The sequence below is a fragment of the Gossypium hirsutum genome, chromosome D11 (assembly GCF_007990345.1).
Source record: "Gossypium hirsutum isolate 1008001.06 chromosome D11, Gossypium_hirsutum_v2.1, whole genome shotgun sequence".
In the NCBI taxonomy this organism is placed as follows: Eukaryota; Viridiplantae; Streptophyta; class Magnoliopsida; order Malvales; family Malvaceae; genus Gossypium; species Gossypium hirsutum.
In genome coordinates, this window is record NC_053447.1 from 68,466,941 (window position 1) to 68,490,960 (window position 24,020).

At 35.8% G+C, this 24,020-nt stretch overlaps 1 protein-coding gene across 1 annotated transcript; it reads left to right on the plus strand.

Moving 5' to 3' along the window:
* Positions 1–21,456: 21,456 nt before the first annotated feature.
* LOC107954990 (disease resistance-like protein DSC1) lies at positions 21,457–23,843 on the plus strand. Its single transcript, XM_041105018.1, has 2 exons — positions 21,457–21,685; positions 21,828–23,843. Exons 1-2 carry the CDS (start codon positions 21,458–21,460, stop codon positions 22,794–22,796), a joined length of 1,197 nt encoding a protein of 398 aa, XP_040960952.1. The 5' UTR covers position 21,457; the 3' UTR covers positions 22,797–23,843.
* Positions 23,844–24,020: the final 177 nt, after the last annotated feature.

Genomic DNA, 24,020 nt, shown 5'->3' on the forward strand with positions numbered 1-24,020 from the left:
CAAGATCATTCCAAATGTGCTGTTGGTGCTAGAGATTGACAGAAACCTTCTCAGCATAGCTCAACTGCTCGAGAAAGGTTATTCTGTTGTGTTCAAGGACAAACAATGCCACATTACTGATCTAAGTGGATCAAGCCTTATGACAGTCACAATGACTGATAAATGCTTTGAGGTTCACTGGGCAAATGACTCAAACTCAGCATACACAACCTCTGTTGATGACTTCAAGCTTTGGCATCAAAGGCTTGGACATGCCAACTTCAGATCAATGGCTCGATTGGCCAAAGAGGGCTTGGCAGAGAACTTCACCAGCTCAGTGGAGCATGATGATGTGTGTGAAGTTTGCCAGATGGGGAAACAGGCAAGACTGCCATTTCCTACAAATTCAGCTTGGAGAGCTACTGAAAGACTACAGTTGGTGCACTCTGATGTATGTGGTCCGATGAGGACTGAATCACTCAGCAAAAACAGGTATTTCATCCTCTTCATTGATGATCTTACAAGGTTTTGCTGGATTTTCTTCTTAAAGCACAAGTCTGAGGTAGCTCAAGTGTTTGTGAAGTTTAAAAATGCTGTAGAAACAGAAACAGGTTGCAAGCTGAAATCGATAAGGACAGACAATGGCACTGAGTACACTTCAGCTCAGTTTCAAGCCATTTGCAATGATGCTGGTATCAAACATCAGCTTACAAATGTCTACACACCTCAGCAGAATGGGGTAGCTGAAAGAAAGAACAGAAGTCTGATGGATATGGCCAGATGTCTCCTGTTTGAAAAGAAACTGCCCAAGACCATGTGGGCTGAGGCAGTAAACACTGCTGTTTACCTTCAGAACAGGCTTCCTACCAAAGCTCTTGCATCCGAGACACCTTTCGAGGCTTGGTTCAGTTTCAAGCCTTCCTTGGCACATCTGAAGGTGTTTGGTTGCCTGTGTTATGCACAAATACCAGCAGCAAAGAGAGACAAGCTCTCTAAAAGGGCTCAACCAGGTGTTCTAGTAGGCTATAGCTCAGTCAAGAAGGGCTACAGGATTCTGGATCCCTTGACAAACAAAGTCCAGGTGAGCAGAGATGTCATCTTTGATGAAAAAGCCTGCTGGAATTGGGAGAAAAATGAGCCAGAAGCAGTTTCAGAAGACCTAGTGCCTAATCAAGCTGAACTTGAGCAGCTAGGACCTGAAATGGATGTTGATGATGTGCCTGTGAGAGGCACAAGGCCCCTAGAAGATATTTATGAAAGGGCACAGGTTGCAATAGCAGAACCTAGCAGTTTTGAAGAGGCTGAGGCAGATGAAGGCTGGAAACTAGCTATGGTCAATGAAATCAACATGATTGAGAAGAACCATACATGGGAGCTAGTTGATAAACTTACTGGAAAGAAGACCATTGGAGTAAAATGGGTCTATCGAGTAAAACAGAATGCAGATGGCAGTCTGAACAAGCTAAAAGCCAGGCTTGTTGTCAAAGGATTTAACCAAAGGTATGGTCTGGACTACCTGGAGACATTTGCACCAGTAGCCAGGCTTGACACAGTTAGAATGATAGTTGCCTTAGCTGCTCAACATCAGTGGACCGTTCATCAGCTTGATGTTAAGTCTGCATTTCTCAATGGTTTCCTGGAAGAAGAGATCTACATCGAGCAGCCTCAAGGGTTTGTGATCACTGGCAAAGAACACATGGTGTACAGACTGAAAAAGGCTTTATATGGCCTGAAACAGGCTCCTCGAGCCTGGTATGCTCGAATTGACTCTTACTTACTCAATTTGGAATTTGAGAGAAGTCCCAGTGAACCAACACTGTATGTGAAGAAGAACCAAGCTGAAACTCAGCTTATTCTGTCACTCTATGTTGATGATCTATTGGTAACTGGAGGAGATAGAAGAATGCTGGAAGATTTCAAAAGAAAAATGATGGAAATGTTTGAAATGTCTGATTTAGGCAGAATGAACTACTTCCTTGGAATGGAAGTGAAGCAAATAGAAAAGGGAATCTTTCTTAGTCAGAGTTCTTTTACTATGAAGATCTTGGACAAGTTCTCTATGAAAAACTGCAAGCCAACAAGCACACCAATGGCTGTTGGAGTGAAGCTTTCGAGGCAAGGGAGTGGTGAACCAATCTGCGAGACTATGTACAAGAGTCTCATTGGTAGTCTGTTGTATTTGACTGCAACAAGGCCCGATATCATGTTTGCTGTTAGTGTGCTATCGAGATACATGAATTGCTGCAATGATCAGCACTTTCGAGCAGCTAAAAGAGTGCTAAGATACATCAAAGGCACCATTGATCATGGTGTATTATTCAAAAGGGCTGAAAACATGAAGCTGATAGGCTATGTTGATAGTGACTGGGCTGGATCGAGTGATGACATGAGGAGCACATCCGGATATGCATTTAGTCTTGGCTCAGGCATGTTTTGCTGGAGTTCTAAGAAACAAAGTCTGGTGGCACAATCAACAGCAGAAGCTGAATATGTTGCTGCTGCATCTGCTGTGAATCAAGCCATATGGCTTAGAAAAATCTTGGCTGATTTAAACCAAAACCAAAAGGAGGCAACAGAGATTTATTGTGACAACAAATCTGCTGTTGCAATTGCAAAAAATCCCATTTTTCATGGCAGAACCAAGCACTTCAATATTAAGTTGCATGTTATAAGGGAGATGGAACAAGCTCATGAAATCGAGCTGATTCATTGCAATTCAGAAGTGCAAATTGCTGATATCTTCACAAAGGCACTCAATGTGTCTAAATTTGTTAAATTCAAAAGGGAATTAGGTGTTACTAGCATGGAAACTAAGGAGGAGTGTCAAGTTTAGTTCCCATGCAAAGGTGGCCATGCACGACATACAAAGGTGGTCATGCTCGAAGAAATAGCAGCAAGTAGTGGTGCCATGGTGTGCAGCAACTGAAGCTTGAAGCTGCCAATCCACTTGCTGTTTTTTTAGTTACATTTTGATTGTTTTGTAATCTAGTTCATGTTGAACTAAGTAGGTAAATGTTTTGATATTGATTGACTGAAAAGTCAGCAATGCAAGTTGTACAAGCTAATCTTGTAAGTTTCAATGCAAATTAGTGGAGTTAGGTAGTTGATTAGGTGATTACTTGTTTGTTTTACTTGTTGACTGATATATGTAATAACTTAATGCCTTGTTGATGTCTTAATGAAAAAGATCAGCTTATTATTCATTCAAATCTTCTTCTCTCTTTTCTGTTATTCACTAGCTAGTTTCATTTTCTGTTTTCTGCTTCCGAGTTTGTTTCTTCACCAAGGCTCAAGGCTTGCTATTCAAGCAAGATACAAAACAGCCTGTTGCTCCCTCTTGCACCAACAACGGTTTTTGGTTGAGACGAGCAAGGATTTTGACAGTTGTGTTTCTTGTGGGATTAACTAAAGCTGCTCGGTTTGAGGTAAGCCAAAATATCAATAACATAGATGATCTGAGTGCAAGAAAATGATCTTGGTGCTTTATGTTGACTGCCTAGATCAATAAAAGCATGGAAGTTCGCTCACTTAGTGGATGCATGGAAGTGAGGGACCAACAGAAGCTGCCCAGTTAAAATGGAAGCAGACACTAAAGTAATAATAGACTCGAGCGATTTGGGGTTTCAAAAATGGGTTATGTTATTAGATAATTACTTCTTTTTAATATGTAATGTAATATAAATTATACCATTTTGAATGAACTTTTTTTAATATAAAATGTAAATTCTAATAGTAATTTAAAAATGACGTTTATTAAAGTTTTTAATTTGTTTAATATAGCGTATTGAATAAATTTATTAATCTTAATCAAAATTAAATGAATTAAAGTAAATTGAAATAAATAAATTAAAGGCTGCCTTCACACTGAATTTATTAATCTTTCACATATTTGATTGAGTTGAGTCGAATCGAGTTAAAAAAATTTATATTAAACCGAAAATTTGGACTTTTAACTTTAGAAAATGTAAACATTTATCAAAACAACATAATTTTACTTTTTCTTATTCGGATTTTCGGATAACTTGAATTGTATAATTCATATTCGAGTTAAACCGAAAAATATGATTTTTTTATTCTAGTTGATCCGAATAATTCGATTAACTCTAATAACTCGAACTATGTAATTCAAAAATTAAATTTTTTATCGAGTTTTTCGAATCGAATTGGATTTTATTCACCCCTAGTTTCACATGTATATTTTTTATGACGTGAAAATTGTAAGTTTTTAAAAGTGTAATAGATACACTTTTAATAAATATAAACAATTAATAGATTACATGATAATTGTTGGAATTTCGATACTAAAGGAGAAATAGTTATAGAGTATAAACAAGAAATTTAGCAACAAAATTGTTTGCTAAAGTTTTATATATTTTACTCACAACATTTGAACAATAAAACAAAGATATTTATAATATAAAAAACTCCTAAATATGGAAAGAAATAAAAAATATTTTATATTAATAAATAAAAAATATATTATGCTAATAAATAATAAATTTTCTAGAAAGGAAACATAATCTATAAACATATCTTGCATGCAAGTTCTTCAAATCCAGTTCATATTCTTAGTTCGCCAAAGTAATCGGGCCGCCACTTTGTGGTAACTTGCCAATATTGAAGGATTCGCCAATATGGGGGAGTTCGCCATAGAAAAAAACTCAAACTTGATTTGATAATTATTAAGATGAGCTCGGATTTGAGCTATCAATTGAACCGAATACGAGCTTAGTAAAACTCCGCTTGAATAGCTCACGAGCCTTACTGAGCTTTTCAATTTTAACATACATTTTAAATATTTTTTTATTAAATTACATTATTACTTAATATATATTATTAACCTTAAGTTTAATTATCGAGTCAAGCTCAAGCTCAAGTTCGATCTTGAGTATGAAAATTGATAAACAAGTTTAACCAAGTTCGAGTTTGAGTACAAAAATTGATAAATAAGCTTATTTGAATTCGAGCTCGAGCAACTAGATTATATCTTGAGCTTAGCTTGAACTGGATATCAAGCTTTAAATTTTGAGTCAAGCTCGAGCTTGATAATATTTGGAAAGTAGAAAATAATTAGAGAACGAGATATATGTAGATATGTCAATTGAGTGAGTTGAGTTATGAAGAAAACTAGGTAATCTTTAAGACTTTCTTTCCAATCTTTGAGAACTTTGTTTACAAAATGAATTTAGACTATTGCTTACTCAATTGGTACTATGTGTCGTTCATAGATATGAGTTCTCGATTTACTTGGGTATATCTAATTCGACAGAAGTCACAAGTTATGACCTGTTTTATTCAGTTTCAGAAACTTGTTTACAATCAATTTGGCAAGACCATCAAGCAGTTTCAGAGTGACTGGGGTGGTGAGTATCGTGCATTGGCTTCGGTTTTAGCGTCCCAAGGCATTGTTCATCGTGTGTCGTGTCCGCATACTTCTTGACAGAATGGTGTTGCCGAGCGTAAATATCGACACATTGTGGATATGGGGCTTACTCTTTTAGCTCAAGCGGGGCTTTCAATGGAATTCTGGGCGTATGCGTTTACATGTGCCATTCATTTAATAAATCGTTTTCCCACATCAGTGCTGGATGGTAAGACACCGTATCGTATGCTTTATGGGCAAGACCCTACTTATGATCATTTGCGTGTTTTTGGGTGTTGTTGCTACCCGCTTCTGCGCCCGTTTCAGCGTCATAAATTAGAATTTTGATCTCAACCGTGTACGTTCTTGGGCTACAGTCCTTGTCACAAAGGATATCACTGTTTGTTACCGGATGGTCGCATTATTGTCTCGCGACATGTTGAGTTTGATGAGTCACGGTTTCTCTCTCCAAGGAATGTATTTCGGTCACGAGAGGTGAGTACTATCCCTACCTACTTTCCTATTCTTGAGATTAATCCTTTATTGGGAAGGAATTATGCTTCTGGAAATGCTTGTCCACCTAGTGTATCTGGGTCTCTGAGTCCTCAAACTGGAGTGGACGTTAGTCCAACAAATACTAATTGTCGTGATACTCCCTCAATGAATGAAATAGCGACTGAAGGTGAAAATGATCATCATGATTTCTTGAATTCTGAAACTCAGTCCTCCACACATGTTGTTCAAGTTCCGTCTGACCCTACAGGACCAGATGTGGTGCCTAATGTTAATATTCATCCTATGACCACTCGTTCGAAGGCTGGTATTTTCAAACCTAAGGCTCTTGCGGTTGAGATTGTCAAACCATCAACAATTGAAGAGGCTGTCACTAGTCCTGAATGGCAAGCTGCTGCTCAACCTGAGTATGACGCTTTAATTCAGAATGGCACCTGGGACCTTGTTCCTATGCCATCAGGTCGCAAAGTTATTGGTTGCAAGTGGTTGTTTAAAGTAAAGAAGAACCCAGATGGCACGGTTGAACGATACAAGGCACGTTTAGTGGTGAAAGGCTGTTCTCAAGTTTCGGGATGTGACTTTCAAGAGACATTTAGTCCAGTTGTAAAACCTGCTACTATAAGGGTTATCTTGTCAATTGCAGTTACTAAAGGGTGGTTAATTCGACAAGTTGATGTTAACAATGCCTTCTTAAATGGTAATGTTGATAGTGAGGTGTATATGCAGCAACCCCCGGGATATGTTAGGCTTGGTTCTGATGGGAGACCTTTGGTTTGTCGTCTAAAGAAGGCGTTGTATGGATTGCGTCAGGCTCCACGAGCTTGGTTTGAGAGGTTGTGCAATTTTCTTGTAAAAATTGGATTTGTTGGCTCTAAGTCGGATGCTTCTCTGTTTGTTCGAGTTCGCTCGGGTTCCACTCTATATGTGCTTGTTTATGTTGATGACATTATCATTACTGGTAGTTTGGCGTCTTCTATTGACTGGTGTGTAAAGCTATTGAATGATGAATTTTCATTAAATGACATGGGTGAGTTACACTATTTCTTAGGAGTTGAGGTTACCAGGTCGTCATGTGGAAGTCTTCACCTTTGTCAACAGAAGTATATTCGGGATATGTTGAAGCGTAGCGGTTTGACAAGTGCTAAAGGTGTTCATACACCCATGATTAGCTCGTTGCAAATCTCTAAGAATGATGGTGAATTTTTATCTGATCCAACTGAGTACAGAAGTCTGGCAGGTGCGTTACAATATGTGGTTCTTACCACGCCTGATATTGCTTATGCGGTTAATCGGGTATGTCAGTTTATGCATCATCCTACCATAGTTCATTTGGCTGCTCTTAAAAGAATATTACGATATTTGTCTGCTACTCTTGATTTTGGAATTGTTTTTCAACGGTCTGATTCTCTTTGTTTAGTTGGGTTTTCTGATGCAAACTGGGGGTTGGATTTCGATGATCGGAGGTCTACTTCGGGGTATTGTGTTTTCTTTGGATCTAATCCTATGTCGTGGTCATCGAAGAAGCAACAAGTGGTATCGCGTTCTACAGCTGAGGCTGAATATAGAAGTCTTGCTGCCGTTACAAGTGATGTTCTGTGGTTATTATCGTTGTTACGAGAGTTGCATATTGGGACTGTTTCTCCACCAAATATATGGTGTGATAGTTCTAGTGCAGTTGCAGTTGCTGCTAATCCAGTATTACACTCCAAGTTTAAACATGTGGAGTTAGATTTATTTTTTGTTCGTGAGAAGGTTGCCGATGGTTCGATTTGTGTAGGAGAAGTTCCTGCGTCAGATCAAGTTGCTGATGTGTTAACCAAATCGTTATCGGTTTCTCTTTTTGCTCGATTCGGAAATTTTCTTTGGGTCTTGACAATAGAGAAGATGGATGCATGTTAAGAATAATAAAACTGAACAATTAGCAGATTAGTTAGTGAAGGTTGGAAAGGTTAGTTAGTTTGTTAAGAGAAGCAAGTTGTTATCTGTAAGTATAAAAACAATGGTCTGGCATTGTATTGAGTAAGCAAATAGTCTAAATTCATTTTGTAAACAAAGTTCTCAAAGATTGGAAAGAAAGTCTTAAAGATTACCTAGTTTTCTTCAAGTTAATATGGACCAAATCAAATCTGGCTTTAAGTTTTTAGCATAAAGATAAATTTAGCCCTTAATATTTATTCATTTTGTCATTAAAATTTAGTCAAATTGTTTTGTTTTGAATGAAAAAGTTATCTAAATTGTCAAAATTTTAATGACAGTAATATGACAGTTTACGTAACAATATGCATGGATCATTTATATTCACAAAAGAGTCAAAAAAAAAATTTCTAAAAAGGAATTTTGGATAACTTTTATTTTATTTACCCAATAAGCAGAAAACGATGATTACAAAGGGTGAAATGTTTACAAATATCTATAGTATACATTTGTAATTCCCCATGCTATACAAAGTTCTTACTGACTTAATCATTCATGTTCACATTAACCTCTATCACCCTCATTCTCACTCACCCCTTTATTTTTCCCAAGTAATATATTTCTTTAAGGTGTAATAAAACTAAAAAATAGTTAGAAAACAAGATATATGTAGATTTCTCAATTCAAGTTTGAAGTTTTTTTTTAACTAAATTTGAATTTAAGTTATTTTAGGTTTGAGGTAGAGTTCAATTTTTATGTGATAATTCAAATCATCTTGAGTTTACATCATTTTAGATTTGAATCTTAAATTTTTTTAAGTTATAAATTTCTTTGATGATTATGAATTATTTTGGGTTTGACAAAAATATTACATAAATGTCATTCTTAGAATTAGGTTGACGGTGAATTGAAGGTGACAGTCTGGATTTGCTCATATTTTAATACGGGTATGAATATTTTTTAAAAAAGTTATTTTTTTATGTAATTAAAGAGTTTCTAAGGGATCATATATTAATACCCATATTCTGATATGCATAAGAATCTTATGATAAAATATAACTATCGGACAAGGGTACTTAAAAAACTAATATCGAAACAATATAGCTTTTAGGTTTTGAATCCTTTGTGTACTTTGAACCTCATTTTTGTTTTGTCCATTTTTTTTAAGGGATCGAATAATACGTTCAATTTGAATGTCAATGTCTTCTTGAAGATAAAAAAAAAATTTGAGATTGTTCAAAGTGCTTTGTCTCTCAAATTATGACGATCTCAAATATCTTTCTAATAAACTACATCTTTTAGATTGGACAAGATATCCTTTAAAATACTTGTCTTCAAGCTTTCAACCAGACAATCTTGTCGCACTTCTTTTACCATATAATCACATTGAACAATTGTAGAAGGGAAATAAAGTAAGAATTAACTCATCATTTTAACTTATTAAGAATTAACTCATCATTTTAACTTATTTTAATAAAAATGATTAAACTTTGATTAAGGTAAAAAAAAACCAAAAAACAAAAATGAGCATTATTATGTTTTCTCATTTGTTTCTAATTTATCATGGCCTTCGACGGCCCTTGTATAAGTTGAAAATGATGAACCTCAAAGGGTTCCAAAATCTGATCAAGACACCAGACTTCGCAACAGCATCAAATCTTGAAGTTTTGATTTTGGAAGGTTGTACCAAATTCGTGGATATTCATCTATCTATCGGAGTGCTTAAGAGCCTTAAACTTTTGAATTTAAGAGATTACAAAAGTCTTAGGACTCTTCCGACCAAAATTGGAATGGAATCTCTTGAAACATTAATTCTTTCGGGTTGCTCGAGTCTTATAAGGTTTCCGGGGATTAATGGGAAAATGGAACGTCCCAAAACTCTTTATGTTTATAGAATTGAAAATTTATCAGAGAATTGGCAGCAAGCAAAGTTTTTGAAAGAGCTCGACTTGAGTGAAACAGCCATAACAGAACCACCATCCTTCATTTTCCAATTTAAAAATCTTAAAGTTCTGTCTTTCAACGGATGCAAAAGATCATCTAAGTTACAACAAAATCTTCCTTCTCTTTTCAAGTTAATCGAAGAGGAAGGACAAATTCCATGGCTTCGATGTTACCTTCGTTGTCAGGTTTGAGTTCATTAAGAAAGTTAAAGCTAAGGGACTGCAATCTTGGTGAAGGAGATGTTCCACGTGATATTTCTTGCCTATCCTCCTTGACAGATCTTGGTCTTAGTGGTAACAATTTCATCAACATACCTGCATCTATTATTCGATTTTCCAAGCTTCATTCTATTAGATTGTCACTTGTCAGATTGCAAGATGCTTAAATCGTTGCCTGAGCTACCAAGTATAAAAGAGGTGTGGATAGATGGTTGTTCTTCACTTGAAGTAGTTCCAAGTCCATTAATATGCAATCCAGTGTACAGGGCTACCGTTAAAGCCATTAGCTGCTTCAATTTGGCTGAGAATATCAATGCATTAACACTGCTGGAAAAACATCTTAAGGTCGATTACTCTATTTTTTCTCCCTTACAAAATCTCATACTTGAGAATTTATGGTTTTAGTTGCCGAACGACTTGTGTTTTATTTTGCAGGCATTTGCAATCTCAAGAAAACCGTTTGATATTGTTATGCCCGGAAGTGAAATCCCAGAATGGTTTGGCCAACAAAAAAGTGGCTCTTCAATTTAGATACCCCAACCTGTCAACCTTCGGAATGCTAGTCAATGGATTGGAGTTGCTTGTTGCTGCATTTTTGTCGGTGATGATGCTTCAAGCGAGATTATCAGTTGTAATGGATCTATCTTGTATAGAAATTTTCAACAAGCCACCCGTAAATTATATCGAGGTAAAATTTCTCTAAATTTTGCTTGGAGTAACTCGTCGGTGGATAGAGGATTTTACCTGCCCATAATTAAATATCATCATTTTCTTTGTTTTTAGCGGATAAAGCATATATTATATCCAATTTCCATGGAGGATAAATATGGTGACTGTAAAACCAATAATTTATGGACAATAAATTGCTTAGATAAAAAATATGATGAGCTCTGGATGTCTTTCTCAGATAGATCTAGAGACGGTAAGGTGGTATTAGAATAGTGTATGAGAAAGATTTGGAAGAAATAAAAGAGTTGCAGTGACATACCACTCAATCTTTTCCCAATTTTGAACACGTCCACCAACACTCTGCTCAAAACTGATGCAAAAAATTTTCAATTTTATAATGGGCCAATCGGGAAAGAAGCATTAACTGTGGTAAACTACTTAACCAACCTTGTCCTATTAATTATTGTTTTTTAGACATTTACGTTGTTTACATCTTTTATTTAATTTAATCATTCTAGACTTATTTACATTCCTTCGTATATATCAAACAAATTTGAATTTTTTGTTCATACTCATATTCAACATGAGCTCATATTCTATACATATCCCAAATGTTGATTACATTCTTTTATACCATTTAAAATTTTAGTCACTTAGTTCATTCCTTTTTACATAATTTAAATGTGCACATTTTAATTGGTTTCATTTTTTTATTTATTAAAATTTTATTTTCATTTTAGTAACAAAACCATAGAAATTTGAGAGGAGATTTTCACCGCTTAAAATGTCCCCAGTATTTCACCTAAAACCTCTGGGAAAAGCCTGTAAAATTACTTGTGGGATTAAAACTTCATTAGTCTGTATACCTCAGTTCTTAACTTCTTTTTTTTTTTTGTAAAAAAAAAAAAACCATTTTCCTAGTCACTGTTCACTCTGACTTTGACATTTCGTGTATCAACTCTTTGATTCCTGAAATTAGGCAGATTTGAATACTTTTATCCTTAATTCCTCACTCTTTTATTTTTTATGTATTCATCTATGCATCTTTGATTAGTTTGATTTTCGCGGAAAAGAATTATTGGAATTTAGAATCCAGGTCGCCGGTTCTGGAAGTAATTGAGCTTGTGCAAATCCCAAATGTTTAAGATATTTGAGAAATTTGAGTAAAACACAACCTTCTTGGAGTCTTCCCGGAAACAACATCAATAACCCCGAATTTCCACACCTACTCCCTTTCATTTCGAAAACTAATGTTTTTAATTATTATCTTTCATTGTTAAGTACATAAAATGCAAACCGTCTCACCTTCATGGAAAGAACATATCACCCAGCCCTCTTCTATTTTTTATATGTTTTTCCTCATATATTCATTATTTTCTGATTTTGAACACCAGACTGAAATATCCTTCTCCTTTCATACATCCTCATGTTGTCGTTACCTTCAATATGGTGTTTTCTTGAGTTAAATCGGATTTGTAGTCGAATTGGATAGGTTATTAGTTTGTTGGTCCAATGATTAAAAATTTATTAAAATTTTAAAAAGTTAAAATAGAGTTTCGATTCATTTAGTTTTTAACAGGTTGAATCGGTTCGTATCAATTTTCAATCTAATCAATTCAAAATCACTCATCGAACCAATACTTTGTCGGCTCCTGATCTAATCGATCGATCGATCAATCCGGTTCAAACAAGACTGAATCAATAGATAAAAGATGAGAATAATTCTTAACAACAACCTGCAAATTATGAGATTAATTATATCTCAAATTGATCCAACATAAAACAGATAACATACTTACTTTGTCGGCCCCTAATTTCCACCCCTATGCTCGTATACTTACTTTTCTAGTTTCTTTGTGGGTATTGGGCAATCTATTTTCTGATTGTGGACACCAGATTGAGATATTTTTCTCCTTTCATACATACTCATGTTGTCCTTACCTTCAACTTCTTCCTCCATTTCTAAAAAGAAATATGATGTTTTCTTGAGTTTTAGAGGTGAAGATACTCGCAACAACTTCACGGATCATCTTTATGATGCTATAACTAATAGAAAAGTCAACACTATTAATTATATGTCTAACTGATAACATTATAAAAATATATGATTAAATTAGGTTAGAAATTAAATCTTAAATTTAGGCATAATAAAAAAAACTAAAATTGAAATTCTAACATTTTCTTGTAATGTAAAAGAAAAAAATCCTATACATTAAATTAATAAATTGTATTCATACATAAAATATTATGATAGTGAGTAAATATAAGTTATTTTAGTCTGCACCTAATGAACATTTTAAATGCTTCAAATAGAACTTAATCATATAAAAGGCAAAATGTGAGGGACCGAATTTAAAATGACGCATTGTCCTCCCTGGACAGGTGTCTCCAAATACTCCCTTAATATATAGTTATATAGACAATTATATCATTATTTAAATGAAAGTAAAACACAAACCGTCCAACACTCTACTTATTACTTAGAATTATTGTAGGCTCCATTTTGTCAACACTCACCTTCTTGGATTCTTCCTGGGAAGAACATGCATCACCCAATGTCAACACCTACTCGTATTCCTTTCGAAAATGAAAAGGTTATAGAGAAATTGCTTAGAAACGTCCTTTATTCTTCCCCGGAATTTTCATCTGTTTTTCTCAATCTTCACTCTCATATACTTATTGTTTCTAGTTTCTGTCTGGCGTATTGAGCGATCAATTTTCTGATTTTGAACACTATACCCACATATATATTTTTCTTCTCAAACATCGTCATGTTGTCATTACCTTCAACTTCCTCATACATTTCTAGAAAGAAATATGATGTTTTCTTGAGTTTTAAAGGTGAAGATACTCGCAAAAACTTCACCGATCATCTCTATGCTGCTCTAAAGAGGAGTGGGATCGTTACTTTCAGGGATGATCCAAAGCTGGAGGCCGGCGAAGAGATCGCGCCAGAACTCTTTAAAGCAATTCAGCAATCACGGTGCTGGGTAATCGTTTTTTCACAAACTTATGCCTTTTCAAGTTGGTGCTTGGAGGAGCTTGCTGAGATTGTTCAACAACATAACTGTTGTTCCAATAGGGTCGGAAGCGTGTAAATTATTGTACTAAAAAATCACACAAAGTTCAATTCCCAGGGAAGAGAGGTGGATCACATGGATCTCTTAAATACCAAGTCTTTCCTTAGATAGAATATCCCTTCTATAGTAATTTAATAGCACAATTAAATACTACTATTATACCCTCAAATATTGAAAGAAAAATAGGACAAGAAAGAACACAAGAGATTTAACGAGGTTCGGTAAATTATACCTACGTCCTCGGGCACTAACACCAGATGATAACTTTACTATCTCCAAAGTATTACAAACAAATAGAATTCCTTAAGAATTCTCAAATGGGAGAAGAGAGAAAACTAAGAGAGAAAGATTGGTTGGGATGGTTGAAATGAGAAATGGTTAGGCCTATTTATAGTTGAAGTTCAGGGACTAACTTGCAAATGGCCTAAAAAATTAGGGACCAAAATTGCAATTATCCCTTTCAACTTTAAACAACTTGCCAACTATTTTTTTCTTTCGGTGCCAATTGCACCTCCCACCATTTTTGACTTTTCAACCCATTTTTTAATTTAACTTATCAACAATCTCCACCTTGAAGATTTGATTAGGATAATCACATCTTCACACACTTCCTTCAACTCCCCAAATTCGATAAAGCTATCTTTTGTAGTGCCTCCAAATGCGCTCTCGAGCGCCATACACCTAAAGGTGCTCAAATTCTCAGGATGTTAATCAAGTTCAAACAATGATTAAACTTGATTGTTGTTACCACCTTGGTCATCATATCTGCGAGATTATCTGCTGTCGGAATCTTCTGAAGTAGAATTTTTCCTTTTTCAAAGACTTCCCGCACAAAGTGATATCTTACGTCGATATGCTTGGTTCTTGAATGATAGACTTGATTTTTCGCTAAATGAATAGCACTCTGACTGTCACAATATAGACTAATGTGACTTTGAACAACTCCCAAGTCTTTCAATAATCTATTAAGCCAAATAGCCTCCTTAACAGCTTCTGTAACTGCCATATATTCTGCTTCTGTAGTAGACACAGCTACTGTAGACTGTAAGGTAGACTTCCAACTCACCGGGGCTTTCGCAAGAGTAAACAGATACCCCGTAGTTGAACGACGTTTATCTAAATCACCAGCAAAGTCGGAATCAACATATCCAACTACAAACTGACCAAGTGCTTCATCCTGTTCAAAAATTAAACCAACATCTACGGTTTTTCGAAGATACCGTAGAATCCATTTCACAGCTTGCCAATGTCCTTTTCCAGGATCATGCATATACCTGCTCACAACTCCAACAGCTTGTGAAATGTCAGGCCTCGTACACACCATCGCATACATCAAACTCCCAACTGCATTAGCATATGGGACTTTTGCCATATATTCTCTTTCTTCTTCAGTTTTCGGAGATAATTGAGCACTAAGTTTCAAATGAGAAGCAAGTGGGGTACTTACATGTTTTGTGTTTTCATTTACACCAAAACATTGTAATACCTTTTTCAGATATTGCTTCTGATTCAAACAAAGCTTGCCTCTCTGTCTATCTCTACTTATCTCCATGCCGAGAATCTTCTTGGCCTCACCTAGATCTTTCATCTCGAACTCTTGATTCAACTGAGCCTTCAGCTTATCTATCTCATTTTGGCTCTTCGAAGCGATTAACATATCATCAACATACAAGAGTAGATAAATGAAAGATCCGTCATGCAGCTTCTGCAAATACACACAATTGTCATATTTGCTTCTTGTGTACTTCTGCCTTCTCATAAAGCTATCAAATCGCTTGTACCACTGCCTCGGGGATTGCTTCAATCCATATAGCGATTTGTTAAGCTTACAAACCCAATTTCTACCACCAGCATCTGTGTATCCTTCTGGCTGAGTCATATAGATCTCCTCTTCTAACTCACCATGCAAGAAAGCCGTCTTAACATCAAGTTGAGCTAGCTCCAAATTCAACTGTGCTACCAAGGCCAACAAAATTCTAATGGAGGAATGCTTCACAACAGGGGAAAATACATCATTGTAGTCAATTCCCTCCTTCTGAGCGTAGCCTTTAGCTACCAATCTTGCCTTGTAGCGAATATCCTTCTTGCTAGGAGATCCATCTTTCTTTGCGAATACCCACTTGCATCCGATTGCCCTTTTACCTTTCGGTAATTGCGCCAACTCCCAAGTATTGTTCTTCCGGAGAGACTGCATTTCTTCATCCATGGCGCTTTTCCATTTATCACTTTCTAAGCTTTGCATTGCTTCTTGATAAGTGATAGGAATATCATCAACAACGGGAAGGGCGTAGGCCACCATATCAGTAAATCGAGCAGGTTTACGAATTTCTCTCCGTGGCCTTGCAACTGCAACTGGTTCTGGTGTACTTAGTGGTTCTTGGGTCAGAACCTCTTCAACCTCTAATTCCTCCATTGTGGCTGGAGAATTAGACTTATTAACTGGGCAAATCCCCATCTGCTCAAACTCCACCTGTTTTGGAGTACACTCCACCTACTGTGGAGTATTGCTCGTCTGAATATCTTTATCTGCTACCTTTTTCAATGTGGCAGATTCATCAAAGGTAACATCTCTGCTACAGATCATTTTCTTTGTGCTTAAGCACCAAAGACGAAATCCCTTCACTCCAGAAGTGATTCCCATAAAGAGAGCTTTCTTTGCCCTCGGATTTAACTTTGACTCCTTCACATGGTAATATGCAGTGGATCCAAACACATGTAAGGAATCATAATCTGTAGCCGGTTCTCCAGACCATACCTCCATAGGAGTTTTTCTTTCTAATGCAGATGATGGCAAACGATTAACAAGATGGCCAGCGTATGTCATAGCCTCAGCCCAAAATTGCTTGCCCAACCCAGCATTGGACAACATACATCGAACTTTCTCCAGCAATGTTCGATTCATACGCTCTGCCACTCCATTCTGCTGTGGTGTATCCCTAACTGTGAAGTGTCGAACAATACCATACTCTTGGCACACATCGAAGAACGGATCACTTTTATATTCCCCTCCATTGTCCGTCCTAAGCCGCTTGATTTTCTTGCCAGTCTGGTTTTCGATCATAGTTTTCCATTTAAGAAAAACTCCAAGCACTTCATCTTTAGTTTTCATGGTATACACCCAAACTCTTCTGGAAAAGTCATCAACAAAAGTAACAAAGTAGTGTTTTCCTCCCAACGAAGGTGTTTTAGAAGGCCCCCACACATCTGAGTGAATGTATTCCAAAATACCTTTTGTATTATGGATAGCAGTGCCGAATTTCACTCTCTTTTGCTTTCCCAGAACACAGTGCTCACAAAATTTTAATTTGCAAGCCTTTGCACCTTTCAACAATCCTTGCTTTGCCAGAATTTGCAAGGATTTTTCGCTGGCATGTCCCAACTTCATATGCCACAACTGCATTGAGTCCAAGTCTTTGTTACCGGAAGCTGTAACGACTGCTCCAATAACTGTACTACCTTGGTAGTAATACAAGTTATTTTTCCTGATGCCCTTCAATATTACAAGTGCGCCAGATGTCACTTTCAAAATCCCATCTCTCATAGTAACAACTGAACCATTGGATTCCAAGGCTCCCAATGAGATGAGATTTTTCTTCAAACTGGGCACGTACCGAACATCAGTCAGAACTCTGGTTGATCCATCTTGATTCTTTAATTGGATTGAACCTATCCCAACAGTTTTACAGGCATTGTCATTGCCCATATAAACAACTCCTCCATTTAGTTCTACTAAATCAGAGAACCACTCCCGGTTAGGGGACATATGATAGGTACAACCCGAATCCAATATCCACTCATCTGAATGGAACGACGATGATGATGCAACTAGTGATAGTTCAGAGTCACTAGTATCATGCTTTGCAACACAAGCATCTACAGCAGCTTTTCCCTTATTCTTCAGCTTTGGACAATTTTTCTTCCAGTGGCCTTTCTCATGACAAAAAGCACATTCATCTTTCCCGAGTCTGGACTTTGACTTTGATCTCCCCTTTTGAGTTTTCTTCCGAGTGTATGAACGACCTCGGACTACTAAAGCTTCTGTATCTCTGATTGAGTTTTTCTGTTTGTCCTTTTTTCTCTGTTCATAACTGTATAAGGCCGCACAGACTTCGCTCAGAGATATATCACTCCTGCCATGAAGTAGAGTAGTTTCTAGGAACTCAAACTCCTCAGGAAGTGACCCCAACAGCATCAAAGCCAAATCTTCATCTTTGAATGTCTCATCCATATTCAGCAAATCAGTGACTAACTGATTAAATTTGGTGATGTGATCATTCATTGTGGTACTTGGGACGTATGTGAAGCGAAACAGTCTTTTCTTCAAGTGGAGCTTATTTTGACTGTTTTTCTTCAAAAAATTTTCTTCAAGTGCCACCCACAACTTATTTGCAGAAGTCTCCTTTGAAAAAGCATACCTCTGCTCTCGAGAAAGGCATGATCGAATTGTGCCACATGCCAACCGATTGATCGCCTTCCAATCTTTCTCCTGTACATCATCTGGTTTCTCTTCATCAATGGCAATGTCTAGACCCTGCTGAAAAAGGGCATCTAGAACCTCACTTTGCCACATACCAAAATGGCCCGTGCCATCAAAGATCTCCACGGCCAATCTTGCATTTGCAATTGTCGGTCTTGTCCACATGGACGATGTTGAAGCTCCTACACCGACCGTTTTCTCCATAATCTTTCAATATACCTAAGGAAATCTTTTCTGATGTGGAAGATCAGTTTAAACTGCAACCACAGAGCATACTACGATTAACCTTCGGCTCTTGATACCACTTGTTGTTCCAATAGGGTCGGAAGCGTGTAAATTATTGTACTAAAAAATCACACAAAGTTCAATTCCCAGGGAAGAGAGGTGGATCACATGGATCTCTTAAATACCAAGTCTTTCCTTAGATAGAATATCCCTTCTATAGTAATTTAATAGCACAATTAAATACTACTATTATACCCTCAAATATTGAAAGAAAAATAGGACAAGAAAGAACACAAGAGATTTAACGAGGTTCGGTAAATTATACCTACGTCCTCGGGCACTAACACCAGATGATAACTTTACTATCTCCAAAGTATTACAAACAAATAGAATTCCTTAAGAATTCTCAAATGGGAGAAGAGAGAAAACTAAGAGAGAAAGATTGGTTGGGATGGTTGAAATGAGAAATGGTTAGGCCTATTTATAGTTGAAGTTCAGGGACTAACTTGCAAATGGCCTAAAAAATTAGGGACCAAAATTGCAATTATCCCTTTCAACTTTAAACAACTTGCCAACTATTTTTTTCTTTCGGTGCCAATTGCACCTCCCACCATTTTTGACTTTTCAACCCATTTTTTAATTTAACTTATCAACAATAACAACGACGGCCATAAAGTATTTCCAATTTTTTACGATGTTGATCCATCTGATTTAAGAAAACAAAAAGGGAAAGTAGAAGAAGCCCTTGCCAGACATGAAGAGAGATACAAAGAAGAAAGTGAGAAGATCCAAAGGTGGCGAAATGCTTTAATTCAAGTGGCTGCAATCAAGGGATGGCAATTAAATAACAGGTAATTCTTTCTTTTCTTCTCTATTTTCTAGTTTTTTGGATATATATATATATGTATGTATGTATAACTTTTTTTTTCTAATCTTATCTGTTTAATTGAAAAGTGTCATATTTCAATAAAAGAGCAAATTTTGTCTTCTGGCTCCGCAACAGATCTTGCTTTTTTATTCTTGGTTCTTGTTTGCTTCCAAACTATATTATGTTTCATGATTCATTGAAAAAGAAAGTGCATTCGAAACATAGCAACAACATTTTTCTCAAAACATTAAAATTTCTTTTTTTTAGGCATGAATCAGAATTTATTGGAGACATTGTTAAGAAGATATCAGTAAAACTATGTCAGACATATCCAGTTACTCATAGCGACTTGGTTGGTATTAGTGAACGCTTGGAGGATTTGTATTTGAAAATAAACATTGGGGAAGATGATGTCCGCGTTATAGGTATTTGCGGAATGGGTGGCATCGGTAAAACGACACTCGCAAGAGTTGCTTACACTCAAATGTCACCTCATTTTGAAGGTAAAAGCTTTATTGCTGATATTCGAGAAGTTTCAGACAAATGCGGACTAGTTTCTTTACAGAAGCAACTTCTTTCACAGATCTTTCATGGTGAATGCTTCAACTTTTTCGATGTTCATGAAGGGAGTGACATCATTAGCCATAGGTTGTCTCACAAAAAGGTTCTTGTTGTTCTTGATAATGTTGATAACATACAACACTTAAAATGCTTGGTTGGAAGGCACGATTGGTTCGGATTAGGAAGTAGAATCGTTGTAACAACAAGAGACGAACATTTGCTTCGATGTTGTCAAGTTAATGATGTGTATATGCCCACAACACTGAATCCCAAAGATGCGCTTCAACTTTTCAGTCTGAAAGCTTTTCATAGTGATACAGTGCAGAAAGATGATTTCATTGAGCTTTCTAAACATGTTGTAAATTATGCTGGTGGACTCCCTTTAGCTCTTGAAGTTTTTGGTTCCTTTTTGTGTGGTAGAGATGCGACTCAATGGAGAAGTGCGATTGAAAGGCTTAAAAGAGATTCTAATAAAGAAATTCTCGATAAACTTCGAATCAGTTTTGATGGACTGGAAAAATGGGAGAAGAATATATTTTTAGATATAGCATGCTTCTTCAATGGGGAGAAGAAAGATTTTGTAATCAAAGTATTAGATGGTTGTGAGTTTTTTCCTGATATCGGAATTGATGTTCTCATTAAAAAATCTTTGATAAACACAACAAAAATTTGAAGATGCATGAATTGTTGCAAGAAATGGGAAGAACAATTGTTAAAGAAAAATGTATTGATGAACCTGGAAAACGTTGCAGATTGTGGGAGGAAAGAGACGTCCATCATGTCCTAACAAAAAACACTGTAAGTCATTCAACAAAAGTCACATACTATTTCTTTTCTATCCTACATTATTCACCATTTATTTTATTTTCTTATTGTCTGTTCTTAATCTTTTTTAGGCTACAGAAATGATTGAAAGCATAATCATCGATAATAAAAGGTAAGAAGACACACATAAACTTATATCTACGTGTACTGTAAATAATTATTATTTTTAAATATGATAAAAAAACTATAGCAAAACTTTTGACATTCAATATTTCAATGTTTAATTATGAAATTTATCTAGCAACATATTTACTTTTTCAAAAGAATCAAAAAAGAGATGTATGTATTTTTGAAATATTAATGGTATATTTTTTTTGTGAAAATTAATGGTATATTTTTTTGTGAAAATTAATAGTATATATTTAATGTACTAAAAGTGTATATATATCAACGAATTAGATTATAACATGTTATCAAATTTTTTTTAATGAAAATGGTTTCATTTTTAATTATGTGTCATTGTTTGGTTCATTAACTTATAAATTATGCATTGTTTGCTAGCCAAATATAAATCAACATATTAATTCAATTTTTTAGGATTAGGTAATTTAACATCGGATGGATGTGATTGTTAGATATAAGTATCTCTTTAATATGGGTATATTCAAAAAAAATTTAAAAATTATTTTTTTCACGTATTTGAAAGGTTCTTATAAAGGATCATATCTTAATACTCATATACGAATGTGCATTAGATATAAGTATTGGATACGTGTACTTAAAAAACAATATTGATGCAACATTTCTTTTAGATATTGAATGTTTTTGTATATTTTGAAGCTCATTTTTGTTTCGCTCATGGATATTAGGGAATCAAACAAGATGCTCAATTTGAGTGTAGACACCTTTTTGAAGATAAAAAAACTGAGATTGCTCAAAGTGCTTTGCCTTTCAAATTGTGATGATCTCAAATATCTTTCTAATGAACTACGGCTTTTAGATTGGACAGGATACCCTCTAAGATACTTGCCTTCAAGCTTTCAACCGGACAACCTTGTCGCACTTCTTTTACCATATAGTCACATTCAACAACTATGGAAGGGAAATAGAGTAAGAATTAACTCATCTTATCCTTGTGTTTTAGCTTATTTTAATATAAATTATTAAACTTTGATTAAGGTAAAACAAAAAAACAAAAATGAGCATTATTATGTTTTCTCATTTGTTTCTAATTTATTATGGTCTTCAACAGCCCTTGTTTAACTTGAAAATAATGAACCTCAGAGGGTCTCAAAACCTGATCAAGACACTAGACTTCACAACAGCATCAAATCTTGAAGTTTTGATTTTGGAAGGTTGTACCAAATTAGTGGATGTTCATCCATCAATCGGGGTGCTTAAGAGCCTTAAACTTTTGAATTTAAAAGATTGCAAAAGTCTTAGGACTCTTCCAACCAAAATTATAATGGAATCCCTTGAAACATTAATTCTTTCGGGTTGCTCAAGTCTTGTAAGGTTGCCGGAGATTGATGGGAAAATGGAACGTCTAAAAACTCTAGATCTTTCCGGTTGTTATAGAGTGGAAAATTTATCAGAGAATTTGCAGCAAGCAAAGTTTTTGGAAGAGCTCGACTTGAGTGAAACAGCCATAACAGAACCACCATCCTTCATTTTTCAATTTAAAAATCTTAAAGTTCTGTCTTTCAATGGGCTCAAGGGACCATCATGTAAGTTACTACCAAAATTACCGTCTCTTTTCAAGGTATTCCAAGGAAGAAGGACGAATCCCATGGCTCGGATGTTGCCTTTGTTGTCAAGTTTGAGTTCTTTAAGAGAGCTAAAACTAAGGGACTGCAATCTTTGTGAAGGAGATATTCCACCTGATATGTCTGGTCTATCCTCGTTGAGACGTCTTGATCTTAGTGGTAACAATTTCATCAGCATACCTGCATCTCTTACTCGACTCTCGAAGCTTGCAACTCTTATATTGTCAAATTGCAACATGTGCACTATTGGTGAAGCAGATATTAGCGATATTTCTTGTCTATCCTCTTTGAAAAATCTTAATCTTAGTGGTAACAATTTCATCACCATTCCTTTGGCTCTTACTCAACATTCCGGGCTGAAATCGCTTGTATTGTCAGATTGCAAGATGCTTAAATTGTTGCCTGCGCTATCAACAAATAAACGAGTGCAGATAGATAGTTGTTCTTCACTCTGAAGTAGCTGCAAGTCCATCAAAAGTATGCAATTTAGTGAGTTGTGACGTTCTTGCCATTAACTGCTTCAAATTGGCTGAGAAAATCAATGCATTAACACTGCTGAAAGAACATATTAAGGTCTATTAATCTATTTTTTCTCCCTTACAAAATCTCATACTTGAGAATTTATGGTTTTAGTTACCAGACGACTTGTGTTTTATTTTGCAGGCACTTCCAAATTCTAGAAAATGGTTTGATAATGGCTTCTTTGATATTATGATGCCCGGAAGTGAAATTCCAGAATGGTTTAGCCAACAAAAAAGTGACTCTTCAATTAAGATACCCCTACCTATCAACCTTCGGAAAGATAGTGAATGGATTGGAGTTGCTTGTTGCTGCATTTTTGTCAATAATGATGCTTCAAGGCATAACGAGGTTATCGGACGTAATGCATCTATTTTTCGAGGTAGAAATTGTCGACGAATTTATTGGAGAAACAAGTGGGTAAGCCTATCCTTTGACAAGCCCATAATGAAAGATCACCTTTTTCTTCGTTATTTGCCGCGTGATCGCTTATATCCAATTTCCTTGGAGAAGAAATATGGTGACTGTGAAACCAATAATTTATGGACAACAGATTGCTTAGATCAAATAGGCGATGAGCTTGAGTTGTCTTTCAATGGACCAAATGACCGTTGTATTAAGGTGAAGAAGTGTGGTGTTAGAATAGTGTATGAGAAAGATTTGGAAGAAATGAAAGAGCTGCAGTGCCATACGAGTCAATCTTCTCCAAATTTTGAACACATCCACCAACACTCTGCTCACAACCATGGATCAGTAGGTAGCACTTCTCACATGAAACGGAAACGTAATATCTATGAGGAAACGGAGGAAGAAGAGCCGCAACCAAAACGGATGCAAAATTTATTCAATTTTGTAAAGGGCCAATCAAGAAAGAAGCATTAACTGTGGTAAACTACTTAACCAACTTTGTCCTATTAAAATTTTTTTACACATCTTGTATTTCATTTAAACAATTATTCTAGACTTGTTTTGCATATGAGATATGATCCTTCCATTATATTCATATTCATATTCAATATTTATATTTTGAAATGTTAGTTTTTTATACTGTTTAAAATTCTAGTCACTTAATTCATCCCTTTTTACAGAATCGAAATGTGTATATTTTGATTGGTTTCACCTTTTTTTTTGTTAAAATTTTATTTCCACTATATATATAT

Bases quoted from the DNA above. Each gene is read 5' to 3' on its own strand.
- LOC107954990 (XM_041105018.1), top strand. From the start codon at position 21,458: ATGCTCAATTTGAGTGTAGACACCTTTTTGAAGATAAAAAAACTGAGA. The intron at 21,686-21,827 runs GTAAGAATTAAC...GGTCTTCAACAG, and splicing joins AACTATGGAAGGGAAATAGA to CCCTTGTTTAACTTGAAAAT.